This window comes from Dioscorea cayenensis, chromosome 26, assembly GCF_009730915.1.
Source record: "Dioscorea cayenensis subsp. rotundata cultivar TDr96_F1 chromosome 26, TDr96_F1_v2_PseudoChromosome.rev07_lg8_w22 25.fasta, whole genome shotgun sequence".
NCBI classification, from domain to species: Eukaryota; Viridiplantae; Streptophyta; class Magnoliopsida; order Dioscoreales; family Dioscoreaceae; genus Dioscorea; species Dioscorea cayenensis.
In genome coordinates, this window is record NC_052496.1 from 769,966 (window position 1) to 790,725 (window position 20,760).

Consider the following 20,760-nt stretch of genomic DNA (forward strand, 5'->3'; position numbering starts at 1 on the left):
AATTGTCAAACATTTGCTGCGTTTACTTAAAGTTAAAGGCACACTTCATATGGACCTCAACAAGTCATGATCTTTGTCTTTAAGCTTTTCAGAAAAAGGAATTAGGTCATCATAAAAAGATATTGTAATACATGAGTTTGATTCACTGCAAATTAATGCAATAACTCTCACTGAAGAATCAACTTGAAGAAACTGAATCTGTTCGCTTTAAATACAAAATTATATTAATCAAATTACAATTAAATAGATTAGCTGGAAAAGTACCCAAAAAAAAAAAAAAATTCAGATATCCATAAATACAATTTATATATGACATTACTCCAGGGATATCTCCACACATCACACATGCATTGCAAACACCCCTAATAAAGTTATATATAAACCCTCCACCATTAATCCCTTGCCAATGCAACATATCTCCACATTAAATCACCATTAATTATATATCTCTCTCTCCATAAAATTTTATAATATAAATAATATATACACACAGAGAGAGAGAGAGAGAGAGAGAAGAAGATTTCTCTTTCCTTTTCTACCCTTCTCATCTCCTTCATTTCTCAAACTCCTTTCTTTCTCTCTTTCTCTCTTTCACTATAAAACAAATATATTCAACTCCCTCTTGTACACACTGACACAACCTCTCCCATCTTTCTTTCTGAAAAGCAAAAAAGAAGAAGAGATCATGGGAAGGAACAAGAGTCTTAAAAAGTCCATAAGGATCTATTTCTCCAAACTAAAGAAACCAATTCCCAACTCCAGCGGAGCCAGCAAACTCCTCTCCGTTTGTAAGTACCCAAAGACGCCGTCTTTCGCCGTGGACCGTGACCTCTCCGAAGAACGAGATCAGGCGGCCACTCTCTCAGACATAGATCGTTTCCTCTACGAGAATTTTCACTCACTCTACGCCGGTGGAGGAGCATCGGAGTCCAGCTCCGAGTCACCGAGATTCACTGACCCGTTGCCGGACTCCATACGCTCCTCTGGCAGGTTCTTCGTGTTCCCCGGCGCTTCAAACTCGTTGGTGGAGGAGGCGAGGCTGAGCGCGGCGTCGTCGTTGTCGGAGCAGGGGCCGGTAGTGCCCGGTGGTGGGGTGGCGGTGATGACGTTCTCTAAGGACCCTTACGATGACTTCCGGAGATCCATGCAAGACATGGTGAACGCTCGACACGTGGACCCGGATCAACCGTTGGATTGGGACTTCATGGAGGAGCTGTTGTTCTGCTTCTTGGAGCTCAATGATCGAACGGTGCATAAGTACATACTTAGAGCCTTCACTGATCTGACGGTTAGTTTTCGCCGGAAGGCTCCGGCTAGCCGGCGTGAGGTTCCGGCAGCAAGAAGGAGGACGGTTAGAGAGAGGGAGGGGATGTGACGTCACTTTCCAGGCTGGATTGTGTTACTTTATTTGTTTTTTGTTTTTTTTTGAAAAAATGCTTTATTTGTATATATATATATATATATAACATATATTTAGAAGAAGAAATAGTATGAAACTTGATGCGATATATGAAAATAACGACAAAATTAACGTGAATCTCGCATGAATAAAATATAATATATATAATTTTCATTATTAATTAATATATTATTTGTGTTGGAAAATTTTTCATGAATGAGCGAGCCGAAACAGCACTCATTAATTGTTCTGGCGTTTTTATAGCTATTTGATTAAATCAAAAGGATAGAAGAGTCTAGGGGTGGTATGTGTGATATACTAATAAGATAATAAAGTTGATAAAATTAATTGGAAAGAAGTTTCTTGAGATGTGGAGTCACATGCAGAGCACTTGCCTCAAGAGAAGTTCATAATGGGCTTCGGTTTCAGAGGTTGGGATCTGTTTACCGGAATCATTGACAATAACAATGAAGTTCATAAGTTCAATTTGGAACAAGATAATTTTTTCATAGTTTGAATCCACTGTGTAATATTATAATAATAAAGCTTTTTTGCCTCTGAACAATGTCCCACACTAAGGTCCAATCCAGTGGTGAGGATAATCATAATTTGTTTCATAAGATTAAATAGGACAACAGGATCTGTTTAATGCATGTAAGCAATAAGCCTTGTCCAAAAAGTGAATGTTTTCTTAGTATAGATGTAGAACACGAATATTTTTTAAAAAAATCATATATATATATATTTATTTATATATATATTTATATATCTGCTGATCTAAATCAATCCAATGAAAAAACAAATGAGTCATGAAACTTGCCTTCTGTTGGCAGATAAAACAATTGCCTCTAAATTCTGTATTTTTTTATGACGCCAGATAAACAATAATTGCATGTATGAACTCTTAAGATCTCACACACATACATACACACGTATATAAATGTTAACATGAATCAATCGATGAAAAAGCAAATGAGTCATGAAACTTGCCTTATGCTGGCAAGTAAAATAATTGCCTTTAAATTCTGCATTTTCAATGACACCAGATAAATATTGACTACATGTATGAACTCTTGAGATATCATTCCTTGATATTAAACTTGCCCATGACCATGCCTTGAATTTTGGGCAAAAAATGAAATTGACACAGAATGGGACTCCTGCAGTTGGGTCACAGGATCATCTGCACAAGAACAAGCTTATTCGAATGATAAGAATAAAAAATACAATGTACACCAAACAAGGAAAATAAGAAAATGGCTCTATCTTCAACTCCTTTATGCTTTGCTGTGCTGAATATAATGAACAGGATGATATAGTAGGTTATATCACCGACAACCTCATTGATCTGTCATGACAGGATAATAACTCAAATTGGTAAGTTGAGATATCCAATAAGTTCAAGAAAAAAGAGTCACAGAAGCAGAGATTGTATATACAAAGAACAAAAAAACGTTCTGCAGAACAGTAAAATTCAATGGATAACATGCTATGCTAAAGGCAGTAGTTCCTTACTTCATTTGGCATCTGCTGCACAATTGGATCTGATATGTTGTTCATATAAAGGACGATATTTAGGTGGGACGAAGTCCTTGAACCTGTCACAACCACTATGATGTTAACATATTTAATAGTGCCCTAAACCAGTCTTGAAACAATAATTATAAGAAATTTAGATTGAGAATCAAGTTTTTATAATTGAATAAGTAAATGATTGCCCAAGCCCTCAGTCCACAAAAACCAGAAGTCTTGCAAGATACCAACGTTTACGATCAGAGGGAAAAGGCAACTAATGATCGGATATGAAAAAGAAAAGAACAGAAGAAAAAAAATGAATAATGATGGAGAGAAAAATAAAATAAAATAATATAAGAAAAAGAAGACACTGTTGTATTTTCCCATATGGTTGTACAATTTATAAACTTGATCACCCAACAAGGCAGTTTTCCCTCTTATTTTCTTTCTTTCACCAACAGTTACCTAATCTCCATATACAGCCTAAAGCAGAACTTAGAGGTAAACAGAAGAGGGGACGCAATCAACTAGGCTGCACATTATTTAGACCAAAATTATTGGCAGACCTGGTTGCGCCCAAATATTCTGACAATGATTTTGGTCAATTAAACATGTACAACTTTAGGTTTCACTATCAATACTCTTGTGCTAGTTTAGATTTCTCTTTTTTTTTTTTTTTAATAGAAATGTGAACAAGCTCACATATTCGAACTCTCGACCTTTTATTTGGGAGGGGAATGAAATATTAACTCTAATATTGTAGCGATGGTGCACATGTTCAATTGCATTTTAAAATTTTTTTACAAAATGTCAACGTCAGAGAAAAGAACTCATAGGTGATACTAATTTGCTTGGCTAACAAAGAAAATTGTTTTACAGGCATATAGCATGCATGAAAGAAGCATACCTTTCAAGAAGAAAAAACCTCCCAGGGGCAGAGAACAATCTAGCAATCGACTCCAATACCGGCATAACCTTCATGGTCTTGGATTTCAATGCCTTCATTAAATCTACAAACTCCGTGTATTCCTCAACAGAAAGTTTTTGTTGAACCTGTAAACTTGTGAGAGACCAAAGATACATTCTCAATAAAGACTGGTCACAAGGCAATCCCAAATCAAATATAACCAGGCAATGCTAGTAAGGAACATTCGGTTAAACCTATCCTTTATTGTTCCTGTATTATCAGTAACAAGTGGGAGGATATTATTGACTTCCTCAGAGGATGAATTCCTCCCATAGTAATCATCTAAGCTTATAATTAAAATCAATAGCCATAATTCTAGCATTCAGCATAACAAAAAACTTAATAATTAACTCAGGTTAAAATATCACCTGCACTAGGAAAGCAGCACCTCTGGCGTCCTCGCGGCCACAAGGTGCTGAAGTACATGACTCCTTATTGCTCTTGTCTGAAGAATGCTTCCCAACTATTTCAACATTGGATATCCCTGAAGAACCAGCTTGAGCATGTAGTGTTTTTCGTTCCTTGTCATAAGTTCCGACTTCTGCAGGTCGACATGATGGAAGTTTTAAGATTGGTTTACTGTGGATACTTGCGCTGCCTACGCAAGAATTCTGAGGCAGACTGCTTAGGTTAGTTTTGTATAAGCTCTTCAAAGATGCATCATCTTCATATCTGGTTGCATCAACCCCAGTTTCAGATAGCTTAGCCTTTTTAAAAGAAACAGGTGCAGCGTCACCACTACGAAGCTGACATGGTAAATCATTGCTCAAAGCAACCATCTCACTATCCTGCTTACAAAGGTATTTCACATGGCCAACTTCTGGTCGGTTCTCATTGAAAGCCTGTTCTTTTGTTTGGCCTGACATCAAATCTTTCTTACAAGAAAGATGTGAGCGATTAGCGGGAACAAACTTATCTGTCTGACAATGAGTGCTGCCCCTACTCAGAGCAAGTACAGATGACAACGGCTTTCTTGAGGAATGATCAACTGTTGATGTCTGCAAATAACCAAAAGGAGAACGTGACTTCTAAAACACAAATAACAAAAATTATATCCAAGAACAATGGAGGGACTATGCATGTTCATGATATTGTACCAAAGAATGGGGGAGTTTTGGTAAGAGCAGTTTGTCAAGAGGTAGTGTAACCTTATCTGCAACGTAAATAATTAGAAAACCTCGATCGCAAAAAAATGTAAATTTGCTTAGATGAAATTTGTAAGTGAAGATAATAGGGTAGTTGACAATTTGTAAGTAACAATCATAGGGTAGTTGACATTAAAAAAAATGTAAGAACAAAGATATACCTTGAACTTCGGTTTGCAACTTTGGTTGATCCGATACACATATTAGATCATCATCTGAAGACTCAGTTATTTCCACTGCATTGACTGAAGTGACATAAGGAAAGAATAGGAAAAATGGGTTGACAGGTAAGAATTATTTTCTTCATAAATAATATATTAGGTGTATATTTTTACATATAGGCTTCACATGGACAAGTGAAATGCCTAACATGCCCATTTTTGTTTTCTCATTGTTTACTACAAAATTTTTAAAGGTTGTACATACATACCCAAAAGGGTCATTTAACATACCTTCTGTTTTTATTCTTACCCTATTAGCTCAATCTTAACCATGAGATATATATATATAAGTAAAAAAATGTATCTAAATAAATTATTTACAGAGATATATATAATTTTCACCTTTCAAGGGAATATCAAAATGTTCCTTGTTAAAAAGAAATTCAATAAATTGTTAGAGTTAGTCTGAAAGTCAATAATGAAGCTGAAATATGAATGTCTTATGAAAAGCAAGTCCTTCAAATTTATAAAGAGGAGATGTGAAACCAATAAATTGTAAACTTGAATCTTTAATATCAACATGCGCCAAACCTAACAAATAGACTCTTCTAATATATCTGATGATTCTAAAATTAAACATCATTAAAGTATTTATTAAAATGGCTAAGGTAACTAATGGTAACCAAATTGTCCAAAATGTTGTCTGACAACTCAAATACTAGCCTGAGAAGAGCTATATGGAACTTGATGCAGGTGGGTCATAGATTAATAATTTATTCAGCCCATCACTGCATAGATGGCTGTTCTCACGTCACCTACCCTCCATTTAACTTTTTGACAGAATTGTGGCTAGTAGAAATGCTTCATTTCTAATAGCACAGAGGCCATCAAGCTCGAAAACAAAACAACAGTGACAGGCTGCACTATCCTTTTTCATGATCACATAATTCTGGAATTCAGCAATCTAAATTTCTAAAGAAAAAAAGACTCAGAGCTATATGGAATTCAACAAGTATGCTGAATTTTTAGGGCATACTAATGGCATCTAAATTATTACTAGTTTGTAAGAAATCAAGCCAACTCAGATGATAAATACAAACCTTTCTCTGGCTATAATTTACAGTATTTCTATCTAGACTATAGGCATGGAAAACAATAATAGCCTTCAAAATGATTAAGTAGTGAACTAAAGAAACCACTATAAATAAGCAAAAACAACAATCAGATAGATATGGAATTGAAGTGCAAGAACTTCAGCAGTTGAATAATAAAAATGTTCTTACAAGCGCTTATTCTATCAGTTGTTTTTGGTTTCACAAGACTGGAAGAGACTTTATCTCGAAAGAATTTAGTCAACCCAAAAGCTACATCACCAAACTTGTTGTAGCACTGAATGAGAAAAACGAAACTATTAAAAGAGCAAAGCATATTAGAAATGAAAACTTATGAAAGAGATAAGACATTACTTGAACATAGGGTCGTAGCCAATATGACATTTGGCATTGATGACTTTGTCGTGTGAACCTAATGAAAAAATTCAAAAGATAAAAGCAGCATACCTTAAGCAGAGGAGAAAATATTGGTAATACAAGACGAATAAATTAAGGTCTTTATGGATAATATATATATACACATACGAAGAGAACCATCCACCCTCACATTGATTAAACCATAGGTGCTGCCATAAGACAGTCAACACTGAGCACATAATATGAATAAAAAAGGACAAAGAAAGAAAACAGTAATCCGGATGACACAGCCACCACTATGTTCAAGTTATAAACAACAGCAATAGCAAGTTGGATGCTTTTTGTTCCATACATAGTGATTTTTTTTATTATTATTTAAAAAAAGGGGACACACCACATGCTTTAATAGTTCAAGAATTTCTACTGACTCAATTTTCCCAGAATCAATTTTACTGTCATTATAAAAAAAAAAGGCGTCCGATGTTAAGAGAACAAAATCATGTGACTTTCTCAAGTTGACCATTGATAATATCTTAAGCAATATGCTAAATACAAACCTCTCATCACAGAAAATTATTGCACCATAATCATGACGGTGTCTAATAACCCGCCCGACAGCCTGATTCACAGCCCTTGTAGCTTGCTGGACATACCACTCCTCACCAGTCAGCACCTGGTGAAACCATTAAAATTACTTAGTACAATAAACATCTCATCTTCAACAAAATAAATACTCTCAATTTCACGATTTTCTATGAGTTAAAAGTAACAGCAAATTAATTTTGATCTTATATGTTTCTCTTGGGAGATTCAGTAAAAAATAAAACATTGCAGAATTTTGTCACTCCTCTCACAGTGACTCAAATTTGTATCTTATATATTTACCTTAGAATGTCCTTTCTGGGATAGGGCATGCTGATCCAAGTAATCACGTTTGAGACGAATCTGCAAGATAATAAGCACATTTAAAGGTCAAAAGTATATGCCAAAGAAATATATCTAGCACTGTGAATTACATCGCAAAATCAGAAAGTACAAAAGAATATCTTATGAGCAGTGGCGAACAAGCAACATAAATAGGATGCTTAGTGATTGTATTCTTGACTAAATGGTTTCTGTGAAAGAAATGACAATGTTTATGCGTTTTATTCTATCTTCCAGCATGATATTCTTCGGATGAAGAAAGGATGCTGTCACCTAAATTTGGGTTTGATGAAAAAAACATGGTTTATATTTAGAAAGAATAAAATGTTAGGATTTTTGACATAATTATACCATGTATTTTTATAGCAGAAACTTAATGAACATAAGCAAGACTGATGTTTCAAAAACAACCATGAGTTAACATCATATTCACCATGTACTTACCATCTATAAGAAAGTAAACTCACAAGTTATTATTATACAAGACTGAATGAGAAGGGGTGAAGCATCTGGCAGAGTTTGTTATTCTTATTCTAATAAAATAATTTGTCAATACTGAACTGTACCACAGAAGGCAGTATAGAAAACATTACGCACCAGATCAGGCAAAGACCTTGAAAGCATGAGAAAAGAGGATCACTCGTTTGGAAAAAATAGTCTTTCTAAAGTTGTATTAAAGTACAGACTTGAGATTGTCAAAACTAATAAGAGGCCTCTGCATGCATATGAACAAAGATAACAACAAAAGAGAAATAAATCACGAACTTAAAAGAGGGTCAAAAAGTTTTGGGCTTAACACGTTCACATACTACAAAATATCCTTTAAAAACCTAGTATTTAAAAACTAAGGAAGAGACAGATATAGGCTCACAACAGATAAGACTATCTTGACGCATTTACAACAAACACAATTGGCTTTCTGAATTATCATAAAGTTGTCAGTCTTGAAGTCGTAGGTTTCTCTAAGAATAAAGTACTAGACTTGAATGTGTACTCAGCATGTATTAGGCTGCAATCTCCATCTACTGGAGATTTCAAGATATTTATACATGAAACCGACGTGAGAAGCAAGTCATACAAATCTTATCATTATTTTGCATTTTAAGATCACTTATCCGGTATTGCCAATTATTGTACGGTCACTTATCCAAGATAGCAAGATTCTTAAAAATCTTTAGAGAGCAATTAGATCAATATCATCAGTAGAATTTTTCTGTTAACCAGAAACTACATGATGATGAATTACAATCAAATTGAAAATCAACTGAATAGCATGTGTACACGAATCTTACGAAATATTACACCAGTCACGTCACTGGCATTTCTCTTTTGAAACAAGCACTCAATTTACTCTCCCTGCTTACTCTGTCATGAGTACCTCTTCGCCAGGAAGCCTATAGTGGGCTCAACTTAATGAAAAAGTGGATAAACCATGTTCATCTGAACAAAGTAGGAACAAAAGACATGTCGCAGGTTCACTCATCTCTCATGTTTCGACAACGTTTCAAACTAACATTCAACAAACTAGAGCTGCTTTATTCTGCCTATTTCAACAGCTCAAATAATTTCAGGCATGAATTACACAGCGATGGAATAAGGGAAACAAACCTTGGGATCAGTCTTCATAGAAAATGGCATGCCAGTAATGACCACCGCTCTCCCAGCATGGTCAGCAAAATCCAAACCTTCACTTACCTGAAAAACCAAACAATGTTAAACTTGTGAGGTAATGACAGCTAGTGCAAAAACATTTTAAACATGTTAGGTAATGACACCTATTACAGAAACAAACTTCAAAGAAAAAGGTCATGCCAACACTCACCTCATTAAAATTGCATCTTTTACTAAATTTCCAAATATAAAAGAAAATTGAAGTTTAAGAAACTTGGCATTATGGATAACCATCCATGTAGCCATACTGTTCACAAAAGCCTCTTGTTGACTAAGAACTAACCTTGCCACGACAAACAGCAAAAAAGATTGCCCCAGAATTGGAACGATCACGCAGCTTTGCTTCAAAATCCTGAATGACAAGAGAAATTGTGTACAAAGTCAACAGACAAAATAACATGATCAACCTAAACACATATGTAGTACCAAAGAAACAGCCTTGTTATAGTATCAACTCCCAGATCACATAAAATCAGAACTAGGATAAAGATTTGAATCTGTTAACTGTCAGTACCTCAATAGCATGTTGAAAAAGTGCTGATTGCTTAGGCTCTATGACAGGTTTTTTATTCTTGCAAATCCTTTCCCAGATTGTTTTGAAATCTGTTGAGCTGGCATGATTCTGAAAAGGAACATGTGCAGTTGTTCATGTGATAAAAAATCATCATGTATCAAGCTTTGGCCCCAAACTAATTACAGCGACAGAAATAGATAAGTTGACCAGAAGAAAATGTCAAAAAGATAACAGCCTACTTGGTTATATAAAAAATTTGCATACCATATTTTTCCAGCAATCAAGGCACTGATCCATAAGATAGTATGACGGGAAGAAAACAAGTAATCCATCAGGTACAATTCGAGCAAAATTAACTGCAGAATCATAGGGAAAGTTTTCAAATTCCAGAAAGTAGATGTCATTCAGATTTCAATGTTTGCCTCATTATTCACACCTACCAATAGCATTCCCAAGTTCTTGTTTGTAATCCAGAGAGTCACGATTCCTGTAAGACGAATTAAATGTATAGCTAGAAGGTCCGCTAGGCACAACTCCTACCCATATTTGACTGGGAGATATGACATGAGGGTTCTCCAACCTGACTGGAAATTCTCTGAGTCCAACATACCAAAGAACTAAGAAATGGAATAACTGTCTCGAGCAACACTTAATGTGGCATGACATGAGATGGAGGTTGCAAGATGAGCGTGCTTACAGGTTTAGTTCCAGTGCAAATGTGTCCAAGGGAGATAAAGTGCCAGATGTCAATATGATAGAACGCACACCCATTCTTACAAACTCTTCCATAGCAAGACCAGGGTTAAAACACCACCAATTAAGTGTTCTAGACATTTTACCTGCATAAAATATGTATCGTTAGCAGACACACAGACAATTACTTGAGCATAAAACAATCATTTTCTCAAGCAGAGAAATAAGATTGCAATTTTTAACAAAAACTTCACCGAAGGAGTATAAACTACAGAAAAACAAATGCATTGATAGTCAAAACTATAGATAATTATGTCTCACTACCTTTTGAGGAATCACTGATACTTGGCAGGCTTTCCTGTACATGAAACTTTGAATAACAACACTTTGGGATCAGTGCAAATTCAGATTTGCAAACAAGAGAAGCATGTAAAAAGAATAAATGACTTACTCGATAGTACTTTGCATGACTTTTTCCACCATCTCTAAAGATAATATTAAGAATATCTCTAATGCTCTCTAATCTGCACACTGTGCCCTTTGTTTCTTTTGCTGTTACATTTTCTCCAGTATTTCCTAGTTCATCAAATTAGCAGAAACTAAATCCATCCCTTTATGGAAGGTAACAGAACTCCATTAAATGGGGAAGAATAGGAATTAATTTTCTAAGCAAGTATATACAAAATATAATATATAGTAGAAAATGTCCTGGAGAAGAATGGAGCTTCTGATGCTGATGATGTACCTTCCTCAAGAAGTGTAGTAGCATCATCAATTGTAAGAATAAGCATACTAGCTGTTTCATATGTGATGTTCAGCTCTTCTAGGAACTCATATATATAATGCCCAGGACGTGTAAAACCCAACTCTTTAGATGTAATAGGAACTTCATAGATCCTCTTCTCAAGCTTCAGCAGAAGGGCTGCCAGAATATCATCACTCATGAAGAATAAATAAATAAACAAACAAAGGCATGACAAAATATAATCATGAGATAAGGCTTCAAAAATTTAGGTTAAGGAATGGAATGTGTCTTTTATTTATTTATTTATTTTTATTTTTATTTTTATTTTGGGTGCTCAAACAGAACAAAAGACAAACAATCACAAGAAAATGATTTATTCACATACAGATTTCCTTTAGGAAGGCAATAAAAAGATATTGAGTACCTTTAAGAATAGCATAATTATCTGGATCAGATTCTTTATCAGCTGATTGGTAAATTTCCCTTTTTCTAATACAAAGGTCAACACATTGTTTTGCTTCAGAAATGCAAGCTGTCAGATAACCAGTGGGCAATTCGAACGATGCAGCATCCGCACAGATACTCTCCTGCATATGTCATCACAAGGCCACATCCTTGAAAGGATCAAATATAAATGTTTATGTAAAACCAGGCGAGCTTGTAGTGACAATATGTTAACCGTTAACAAGGATAATGCAGACTGTTAGAATCAAAAGTAAAAGCTGAAAAGAAAATGCCCAAGTGAAAAGGATGTTTCTCCGATACTCATCACCAAAATGTTTCAGAGATATGTCAATATGAAGTCTAAGCAGGAATTGTTTCATGGCCATTACCAGGTTGTGTGCTTCATCAAATATTAGCACAGTGTTACGCCAGTCAATGCCTGTAAGAGACCTCCGGTTTCCAGGATCAATAAGATAATTGTATGGCGCAAACAAAATATCAACCATCTTGTGAAGGTCTCGTGATACATAATACGGGCATCTGCAAGGAAAATTAATTTGCTCTTATGACAGAAATAATAATTCATTACAGCTAAGGGTAAACAATTATGCAAAAGGAAAGGTGCTCCTGGAAACATACACTCTCTTTGTCCTTCCAATATTGACCAAATCTTCAATGTCAAAAGGCTCATTTCCAAGCTCCGGATGGTTCTTCATGTAGTCTACATAAATATGGTACATAAGCAGCAAAAAGGAAATGTTCTAAAGAGGCGGTTTCTTAAGATATTGGGAATCCTAGAAGAAAAATATACTACAGCTGAATAGATAGATTCAAATAACTAAACATCCTTGCTTAAAGTTGTAAATATTACTGACTGCATATATTTTAAAAAAAAAAGTAACATCAGTCTGAAGGAATTACCAGAGACACGATTATGATGTTGGCATCTACGTTTCTTGCACAGGTAATGGCACGCATTATTTTGTGCCCTGCCTCTTAACAAATGCACTTCATCATGAATGCACATTTGCTCCCGAGAACCTAAAACTGCCATTTTGGGCCTAGAATTGACAATCATTAAGAAAAATAACCAAAAAAAAAATATGAAGCAGGCTAGTTCACTTTCCAACAACCACGAACAATGGGGGCAATGACAAGAACCTGTAATTGCTTGCTTTCAGCTCCCGGATGACTTGCTTCAGCTGGCTGTGAGTGCGAGATGTATAAACAATGACAGGAAGGTGTGATCTTGGCCTTTCCATCGATTGGCTTCCAGAACGCTGGCTCTCTGAAGAACAACCCTTCTCTTCACTCACTGTAGTTGAGAACTCACCCAAACTTCTCCTCCAAGCCAATGAGGCGCACAATAAGCACAGGGTTTTCCCCGTTCCGGTAGGACTCTCCAATAAAGCATTGCAATTCTAACCAAATTCCAAAAAAACCAAAACAAATCAGCAAGAAAACATTAGATTATGCATCAAAATCATACAAATTACGAAGAGACAAAAAGGAGGAAGATCAGAGCAGTATAATTTCTTGTTAAAAAACTAAAGAAAAAAAACTATTCTTCAAAAAAGGGAGTTTTGGTGATGGATTGAAAGCGGACCTCTTGCAAAGATTGGATGACCTTCTCCATGTAAACGATCTGGCAATCGTAGGCCTCGAAGGGGAATTCAACATCGATCCCCCTTATCTTGTAGATCGGCATCGCTGTTGAACCGAAGAGATACCTCAGTGAAACCCTAGAATTGGCTTCTCGAGAAAGCAGATGGACAGCAAGGGCGGGGGAAACATCATTCCCGCCAAACAAGGGTATTTTCGGTATTCTGTTCAATTGGTATAAATGGGCTGAGCCCATGGACCGATTTACATCTGGGCTTGCCCTCAAACTCAGCGGCCCAAATGCTTGAGACTTTTGCATAATCACCCTGAGAAAATATGAAAATTATTCATTAACTTTGTAAAATCTTCCCTCCTGTCTCTCTCTCTGTACTTTATCTTTTTTATTTAATTTATTGGTTTATCTACCTTTTCAAAAACAAAATATTAAAATATTAAAAATATAATAATTATTTTACAATTATGGTTATCATTTCAATGTAAGTTTATTTCGATAAAAAAAATACTATTATCATGTTCGAATTAGACTTGATCTATATTTTTTTTTATTTATAAAATACAAATATAGAGATAAGAGAAGAGCGATGGTGACCTTTGAATGAGTTTGACAATTAAGTAATTTTGTATTGCAATTCTAAAATAAACTTTTTAATTGAAGTGTGGAAAAAATTTTATGTAAGACTTCCCCTTTCATGTAAAATTTTATTTTTATTTTTAATATATAATCAATATTTATTCTATATATATTGCATGACGTGAGCGTCAGAGATGTTTTTTTAATTATATTATGGTGTCATGTTGTTTTTAGGGAGATTTGATATATGTGTGTGTGTACAGTCCGATCACTCATAATCTTCAATATTATACAACACAACAAAAGTCTCATTCCATTAATCTTTAAACAATTCAGAGTAGACAATCTCAATGTTATGGTTCATTTCATCTTAATATTTAAACAAACAATTAATAATAATTTGTCGGCAGATGAGATAATTTCTTAGACTAATAACTAATATATATATATATACTGAATGAGATATATACACACAAGAACAAAAGGACGAAGTCAACATTCAAGAAGACTTTTGGCTCAATTATTGAGTTAAAAACAATTAGCGCACTTAAACAAAAACTAGCAGTTAGTATTCTAATCTAATCACTTATCCAAATTAATCTATATTAATTATTGTTTCATTATCAAAATATAGGACATCAAAATTAACTAATTCAGAAGCAGTTCAAATGGCTGGTGATCAATTACTGGTTCGGCGAGCTTCAAGTGGTGATCAGATAAGAAACTTTGCTACTGTTTCCAGTAGTCTCTTGCCAACTTTAGGAATAACCATTGATGATTCTTATCCTCGTCTTAAGAAATACATCATCGCACCATATGATCGTAGATACAGGTAATTAAAAAAATATAAATCATATAAACGTTTGTATATGATTAATGGATGAAATTAATATCATTTTGGTACTCTCAAGTCTCAACCATATATTTGATGATGGTGGTGCAGGTGGTGGCAAGTGTTTTTAGTTGTGCTTGTGATATACTCTGCATGGGCATCTCCATTTGAGTTAGCCTTTGAAAAAGTTGAGTTTGGACCTCTACTAGTTATTGATCTGATAATCGATGCATTCTTCGTCATCGACATCATCGTCACGTTCTTCGTAGCTTACCTTGATAGCTCTAGTTACCTTCTTGTTGATGATCATAAGAAGATTGCTACAAGGCATGCACGTTCATATACATATACATATATATATATATAGACTTATATATAATGTTTATTTTTAATTAATCCTTGATTTTTATGTAAGTGTAATTATGATGATGATGATGATCAGGTATCTGACAAGGCCATGGTTTGTAATGGACGTAGCATCAACTGTTCCTTTCCAGATCATATATAGAATTGTAACAGGGAAATCAAATGGAGGTTCTATCTTTGGATTCATTAACCTTCTCAGATTATGGCGTCTCAGACGTGTTAGCGATCTTTTTTCCAGGTATATATTTATAAGCATTTAATTTTACTGTTTCATTAATTTTAACATAACTGAAGACATATATAAATTCAAGGTTATTATATGTACTACTGCAGGCTAGAGAAAGACATTAGATTCAGTTACTTTTGGACAAGATATTTGAAGCTTATCTGTGTAAGTGAATGATTTATAGAGAAATTGCAAGTTGTAACACATGATTAGTGAAAATTAATTAATTGATTGAAAAGCAATGCAGGTGACACTATTTGCAGTGCATTCAGCTGGATGTATGTATTACTGGATAGCAGTGCACTACAAGATCAAGAAGCAGACATGGATAGGAAGTCAGGTAGCAGACTTTGAAGATAGAAGCATTTGGCTGGGATACACTTATGCGATGTATTGGTCGATAACGACATTGACCACAGTCGGTTACGGGGATCTACATGCAGAGAACAACTATGAGAAATTGTTCAATATCTTCTTCATGCTGTTTAACATTGGTCTGACTTCTTACCTCATTGGCAACATGACTAACCTCATTGTTCATGGGGCTACAAGGACATTCATCATGGTAATTAATTAATTGATCTTGTTTAATTTGCTTTTAGAATTGTTTAATTTTGGTGTGTTTATATAGAGATCATATATATATATATATATATATATATAATGTATTGCAGAGGGATACCATTCATGAGGCTTCGAGGTATTCAAGCAAAAACCGTCTTCCAGAAGGCATAAAAGAACAGATGATGGCTCATTTTCAGCTCAAGTTCAAGACAGTGGAGTTGCAGCAGGATCAAGTGCTTGCAGACTTGCCAAAAGCTATAAGATCAAGCATTGCACAACATCTCTTTCAGAGGACTGTTGAATTAGCCTATCTTTTCAGAGAAGTCTCTCATGATTTCATTATTCAGCTGGTAAAAATGCAAACAAACATAGATTTTATATACAAATGTTTTCATACTCAATTAATTAATTGAACAGGTATCTGAAATGAAAGCTGAGTATTTTCCACCAAAAGTGGAAATCATCTTACAGAATGAAATTCCAACAGATTTTTATATCATTGTATCCGGAGAAGTGGTAATTTTCATGCAATTTATAACTGTTCATGTCTCAATGAGTGTTGCTATAATTATTATTATTATTTTTTCTGGCAGGATGTGATCACGTACAAAAATGGAACAGAAAAGGTATGAATTGGGTTTTTCTTTTTTTATTTATAAATAATAAGTTATCTGAAAGTTCTTTTGGGGAAACATATATTAATTAGGAGAATTAATTAAAAATGCATGCAGTTTCTGTCAAAATTAGGAGCTGCAGACATGGCTGGAGAAATTGGGGTGATTTTCAACATCCCACAGCCTTTCACAGTACGTACAAAGAGGCTTTCTCAGGTTGTGAGAATCAGTCATCGGCATTTCACTCAAATTGTTCAACCTAGCATTACAGATGGCCAAACTATTGTCTCCAATTTTGTTCAGGTTCTTCTTGTGCTAATTTCTCAATATATATATATATATATATAATTAATTGAACAAATGCTGATCAAAGATTAATAATGTAGAAGGTTTTGATTTGCAGTTTCTCAAAGGTCTGAAAGAAGAAATTCTTGAAGAAATACCATTTGTTGCAGAATTGCTGGAAGACATGAATAACATGGTAATTATTATTATTAATATTATTTTTGTATCTTGATGTCTGTGAACACTTGAGTTAATTAGTAATATGATTGTCTAATCAGAATCATAAAGAACCTGGAGAAGCAGAAGAACATGAGGCAATAAATCCAAACATGAATGGTGATGCCCAAACAGAAGGTTCAGACTTTATATACACAATACTCATTGGAGCATATTGTTATATAATTCATGCAGATAATTATTACATTAATCAATGCGAATCTATTATCAGGTTTGGCAAGAACTATTTCTCCTGCTTCATTTTCAAATAATCTTCTCAAGAGAGTGATCATTCATGGTCCAGGACAAATTTCAGGAAAACTAGTACATTTACCTGATTCATTTGGAGATCTTCTTAATTTGGCTGGTAATAAAATTTCCATTATACATTTAAACTGCAAAGTATACAAATGAAGTGTATGAATTTTGTGAACACAGAGAAAAGTTTTGGGAAACCAGCAACCAAAATCTTGATGGCTGATGGTGCAGAGGTTGAAGACCTGGAAACTTTGAGAGATGATGATCACTTGTATTTTCATTAACAATGTTGAAGAAAATACACAGCAACCTGTATAATAAAACCAAGAAACTTAAAAGTATATCTAGAATTCAAGGATATGTACCGGCATACATGGGCAGAATAAGAATTATTTGTTTTAACATAGAATGTCTGGATTGCGAACACCAGCATCTTGTTCATGTCTTCAAGGGAAAAATACAATAAAACTACATTTCTCTAACAGTGGGCGAAATAGCCAATAGCATTAGAGATATTAAAGGGCAGACGTATTTATGTGCCTGCATCACAACTCTGCCTAGGTAGATTATACAACATTTGAACAAAGGTTTCTAACACGAACTATTTATGTGACAAACACAGCACTCAGATGGCCAACCTTCTCATTGTCCTTGACTCACCGCCGGGATTCTGCATGTGAAAAATAGAATGGATTACAATTTTTGAGGCAAACAAATAAGATTGAAGTTGTAATACCTGAATGAAAGAAACCCTAAAGTAAGAAAATACTTGCTGATAGTACTGCTACACCAATCACAATTTTGGGGTAATCAATATAAGCATTCAAGCGAACGTTGCATGCACCTGTTAAATGGCTAAAGTAAATATAAAAAAGATTATGCATATCATCTAGTTTAAATTTGTTTCAATAAGCACACATAATAAATTACTTTGGTCATGCTGTACATATTTATGGACACACATTTGCATCGAATGCCTGCCTGAAAAATTCATCTAAATAAATTAAGATGTACTTGGAAGTTCTTCCAAAACATTTATTTCTAAAAACTCACTACACAACCTTGTGAAGTCGTCATTTTCTTGAAGTTTAAAAGGTCCAAATGACAGCACCACCATAAATAAAGTGTAAACTATTCAAAAGAGGGAGGAAGACAGTCATACAATTTAAGATCTCCCCAGAGCTTAACAAGGTTACTTTCGAGTGTAAAGAGTGTAGATCACTGGTAACATAACTCGAGAAGAAGAAGCATGCACTTGTCCAACAGTAAAACAAAAGAGATTTAAGATTGATGGAAAAAAGCAAAAGGTATGATATTGAAGAACTCAAACAGAACCCTGGCTTCAATGTGATCTAGCTATGTCCACAAAAAAAAAAAAAAATATATATATATATATCACAAAGCACAAAGCACAACTGTAAAGATAAATCTTGAAGGCTTTCTATAGTTATATGCTTATATGCGCTTTAATGGAGGCATGCCTATAATAATGCTCAAGATTCCAAAATAGTTACATAAGTTCGACCCATGATAGAAAGAACTACCTTACATTCCTTGAGTGCGCAATCTCCATGAATACAGAACTGATTGATTTAACATAAAAGATGCAAGGGACAGGCTGTTACAAGGCAATCCAGCAGAAGGCCAATTAGCAAAAGAAGCAGAGGACTTGTTTGAAGCATCGACCAACCTATTAGGTTAGTTTTATTTAAAATATGTTAACTAAAAAAGAGTCACAAACAACATCCGTCACATTCTCGAAGTAAACTAAAATTAGCACCCGCACAACTTTTGAAGTTGCACTAGAACTAAAGATGGATTCTTCCATGATACGAGCAATTTTAGCAACTACAACACTGGACAGTCAAGGCTAACAAAGCTCATACCAGTCCATCAAAGAAGACAATTTGTCTAGAAAAAGAAAGAAATACCAACAAAGGAATAAGTAGATCAACAAATTCCATTAGCATCATAGTAATCACTATTGCTCATCATATATCAACTGCAATTCTCATGCATTAAAATGGCAACAAAAAGACATCGACTTTATCCAGTTCTTATATAGATTGCGAGAATATTAGATCAATTATAAGTTTCTAAGATACATGACAGTTAACAATGGCAACACAAGAACGAAAAACAGAAACAAATCTATAAAGGAACAAAAAGGAAAGGAAAGTTGAGCAACCTCATCGAGCAGAAGCATCGATATCCTCTTCATCCTCCTCATCTTCTTCTTCCTCCTCAGTTTGCCTGAGCTTTGCGAGCTCCACCTGTGCTCTCTCCAAAATCTGCCTTTTATGGATCTCCAAATCCCTCTGAAACTCCTTCCTCATTCGGTCCAATTCTGCCAGCTGCTGCCGCTTATTATTCTCCATCCTCTCATAAATCTCTCCAAACCTCTTAATGGAGTCTGCGAGCATCCTAAACGAAGCGGGCCCTGGAACACCCAAACCCTTTGTCATCTTTGGCGGAAGCCCATCAGAGTCGTCATCATCGTCCTCATCGTTGTCCGTCCCAGTCTCACCAGGGCTATCCCTCATTTCATCCCGCCCATTAGATCGGTTGAGATAAGGACTCGGCCTGGGTGGCGCCGGTGGCTGCCAGGAAGGCTGCGGCTGCAGCTGGGGCGGAAGAGGGGGAGGTGGCGAAGGCGCCGACATCAAAAAGTCCATCTTTTTGAAATAAACCCATTTACTATTGGGATTCATCGATTCCGCCATGCTGGCCTTCTCCTTCTTGTACTTCTTCTTCAAGGTATCCACCCGATTGCGGCACTGGGTGTCGGATCGGGCGGTCCTCGAGGACTGCGAGACCTTCTTCGCAACCTCGCTCCACTCCTCGGAACGAAGGCTTTTCCGGCCGTTCTGGACGTAAAGCTCTCCCCATGCATCAAGCAGGGCAAACGTTGATTCCTCTGACCAATCTGCCGGTGAATTCCTCGCCGGAGGGGGCGGCGGTGGTCGGGCGGCTGCTGCCGCAGCGGCAGCTCGGGGGGCAAATTCGAAACCTAAAGCAAGCTTATCGAGCCTGCGACGCTTTCCACGGCTCTCCGACGAGGAGCTATCCTCGTCGTCGCCGCGCATCCGACGGTATCCGCGATCACCGTCGGAATCGGATTCGGAGTCTTCGATGGCTCGATCGGGTTCGTCATCGTCGTAGGCGGCGGGAGGGGGAGAGGGGGGATTGCGGAAGGGGATTTTGGGCCGGTGGGAGGAGGGGGGAAAGGAGCGACGAGGGTTGGGAGGGTACCTGGCGTCGTCCTCGGTGTCGTCCATGGCGGAGCGAAGGAGGCGATCGAGAAGAGGGGCAAACCCTAGACGCGTCTCTCTGGCTCTGATCGTGTGGCTTCGAGAATTCCGGTTTTGGGGATGCGATGATGGCGATCAGGGATGGGTGACTCGGTCCCCGTAACTCGTCCGACCCGGCGAGTAACTCTTTTTATTCTGTATAATTTTCTTCCCGCTTTTTCCTCCAATAGAAAAATTGTATTTAAATATTGAAAATGGATGGTATTTTGAACAGATGATATTTTATAATTAAAAAGGTTACATTTAC

General features: G+C 36.0%; 4 protein-coding genes across 9 annotated transcripts; 2 read left to right on the forward strand and 2 right to left on the reverse strand.

The window, feature by feature from the left end:
* The first annotated feature begins 621 nt into the window (after positions 1–621).
* LOC120253194 (transcription repressor OFP14) lies at positions 622–1,471 on the forward strand. The gene has a single exon (XM_039261519.1). It carries the CDS (start codon positions 686–688, stop codon positions 1,373–1,375), a length of 690 nt encoding a protein of 229 aa, XP_039117453.1. The 5' UTR covers positions 622–685; the 3' UTR covers positions 1,376–1,471.
* Positions 1,472–2,461: 990 nt separating this feature from the next.
* Positions 2,462–13,416, reverse strand: LOC120253230 (regulator of telomere elongation helicase 1 homolog). Of its 4 annotated transcripts, none has more exons than XM_039261557.1 (25): positions 13,254–13,416; positions 12,809–13,068; positions 12,569–12,708; positions 12,287–12,368; positions 12,037–12,187; positions 11,628–11,790; positions 11,204–11,380; positions 10,910–11,034; positions 10,783–10,828; positions 10,463–10,604; positions 10,206–10,360; positions 10,030–10,121; positions 9,766–9,873; positions 9,535–9,603; positions 9,189–9,275; positions 7,542–7,601; positions 7,214–7,329; positions 6,654–6,711; positions 6,471–6,576; positions 5,188–5,262; positions 4,979–5,034; positions 4,250–4,879; positions 3,822–3,967; positions 2,915–2,997; positions 2,462–2,747 (listed from the first exon to the last, which is right to left on the reverse strand). In XM_039261557.1, the coding sequence occupies exons 1-24, from the start codon at positions 13,353–13,355 to the stop codon at positions 2,916–2,918; spliced, it is 3,228 nt and encodes a 1,075-aa protein (XP_039117491.1). In that variant the 5' UTR covers positions 13,356–13,416; the 3' UTR covers positions 2,462–2,747; position 2,915. The 4 variants fall into 4 exon arrangements, 3 of the variants coding, with proteins under 3 accessions (XP_039117491.1, XP_039117490.1, XP_039117492.1); XM_039261556.1 differs by having other exon boundaries at positions 5,188–5,271; XR_005534217.1 differs by lacking the exon at positions 2,462–2,747 and having other exon boundaries at positions 3,822–3,974; positions 5,188–5,271.
* Positions 13,417–14,498: 1,082 nt separating this feature from the next.
* LOC120253149 (potassium channel KAT3) lies at positions 14,499–17,604 on the forward strand. Of its 2 annotated transcripts, XM_039261452.1 has the most exons (13): positions 14,499–14,673; positions 14,785–15,000; positions 15,116–15,277; positions 15,373–15,430; positions 15,513–15,830; positions 15,940–16,179; positions 16,247–16,345; positions 16,423–16,455; positions 16,561–16,746; positions 16,847–16,924; positions 17,007–17,082; positions 17,177–17,311; positions 17,383–17,604. In XM_039261452.1, the coding sequence occupies exons 1-13, from the start codon at positions 14,510–14,512 to the stop codon at positions 17,484–17,486; spliced, it is 1,869 nt and encodes a 622-aa protein (XP_039117386.1). In that variant the 5' UTR covers positions 14,499–14,509; the 3' UTR covers positions 17,487–17,604. The 2 variants fall into 2 exon arrangements, 1 of the variants encoding a protein (XP_039117386.1); XR_005534209.1 differs by lacking the exons at positions 17,177–17,311; positions 17,383–17,604 and having other exon boundaries at positions 16,830–16,924; positions 17,007–17,074.
* LOC120253150 (trihelix transcription factor ASIL1) lies at positions 17,577–20,623 on the reverse strand. 2 transcript variants are annotated; one of them, XR_005534210.1, is made up of 3 exons: positions 19,391–20,623; positions 18,747–18,820; positions 17,577–17,872 (listed from the first exon to the last, which is right to left on the reverse strand). XR_005534210.1 is itself a non-coding variant. In XM_039261453.1 (2 exons), exon 1 carries the CDS (start codon positions 20,478–20,480, stop codon positions 19,392–19,394), a length of 1,089 nt encoding a protein of 362 aa, XP_039117387.1. In that variant the 5' UTR covers positions 20,481–20,619; the 3' UTR covers positions 17,577–17,872; position 19,391. The 2 variants fall into 2 exon arrangements, 1 of the variants encoding a protein (XP_039117387.1); XM_039261453.1 differs by lacking the exon at positions 18,747–18,820 and having other exon boundaries at positions 19,391–20,619.
* Positions 20,624–20,760: the final 137 nt, after the last annotated feature.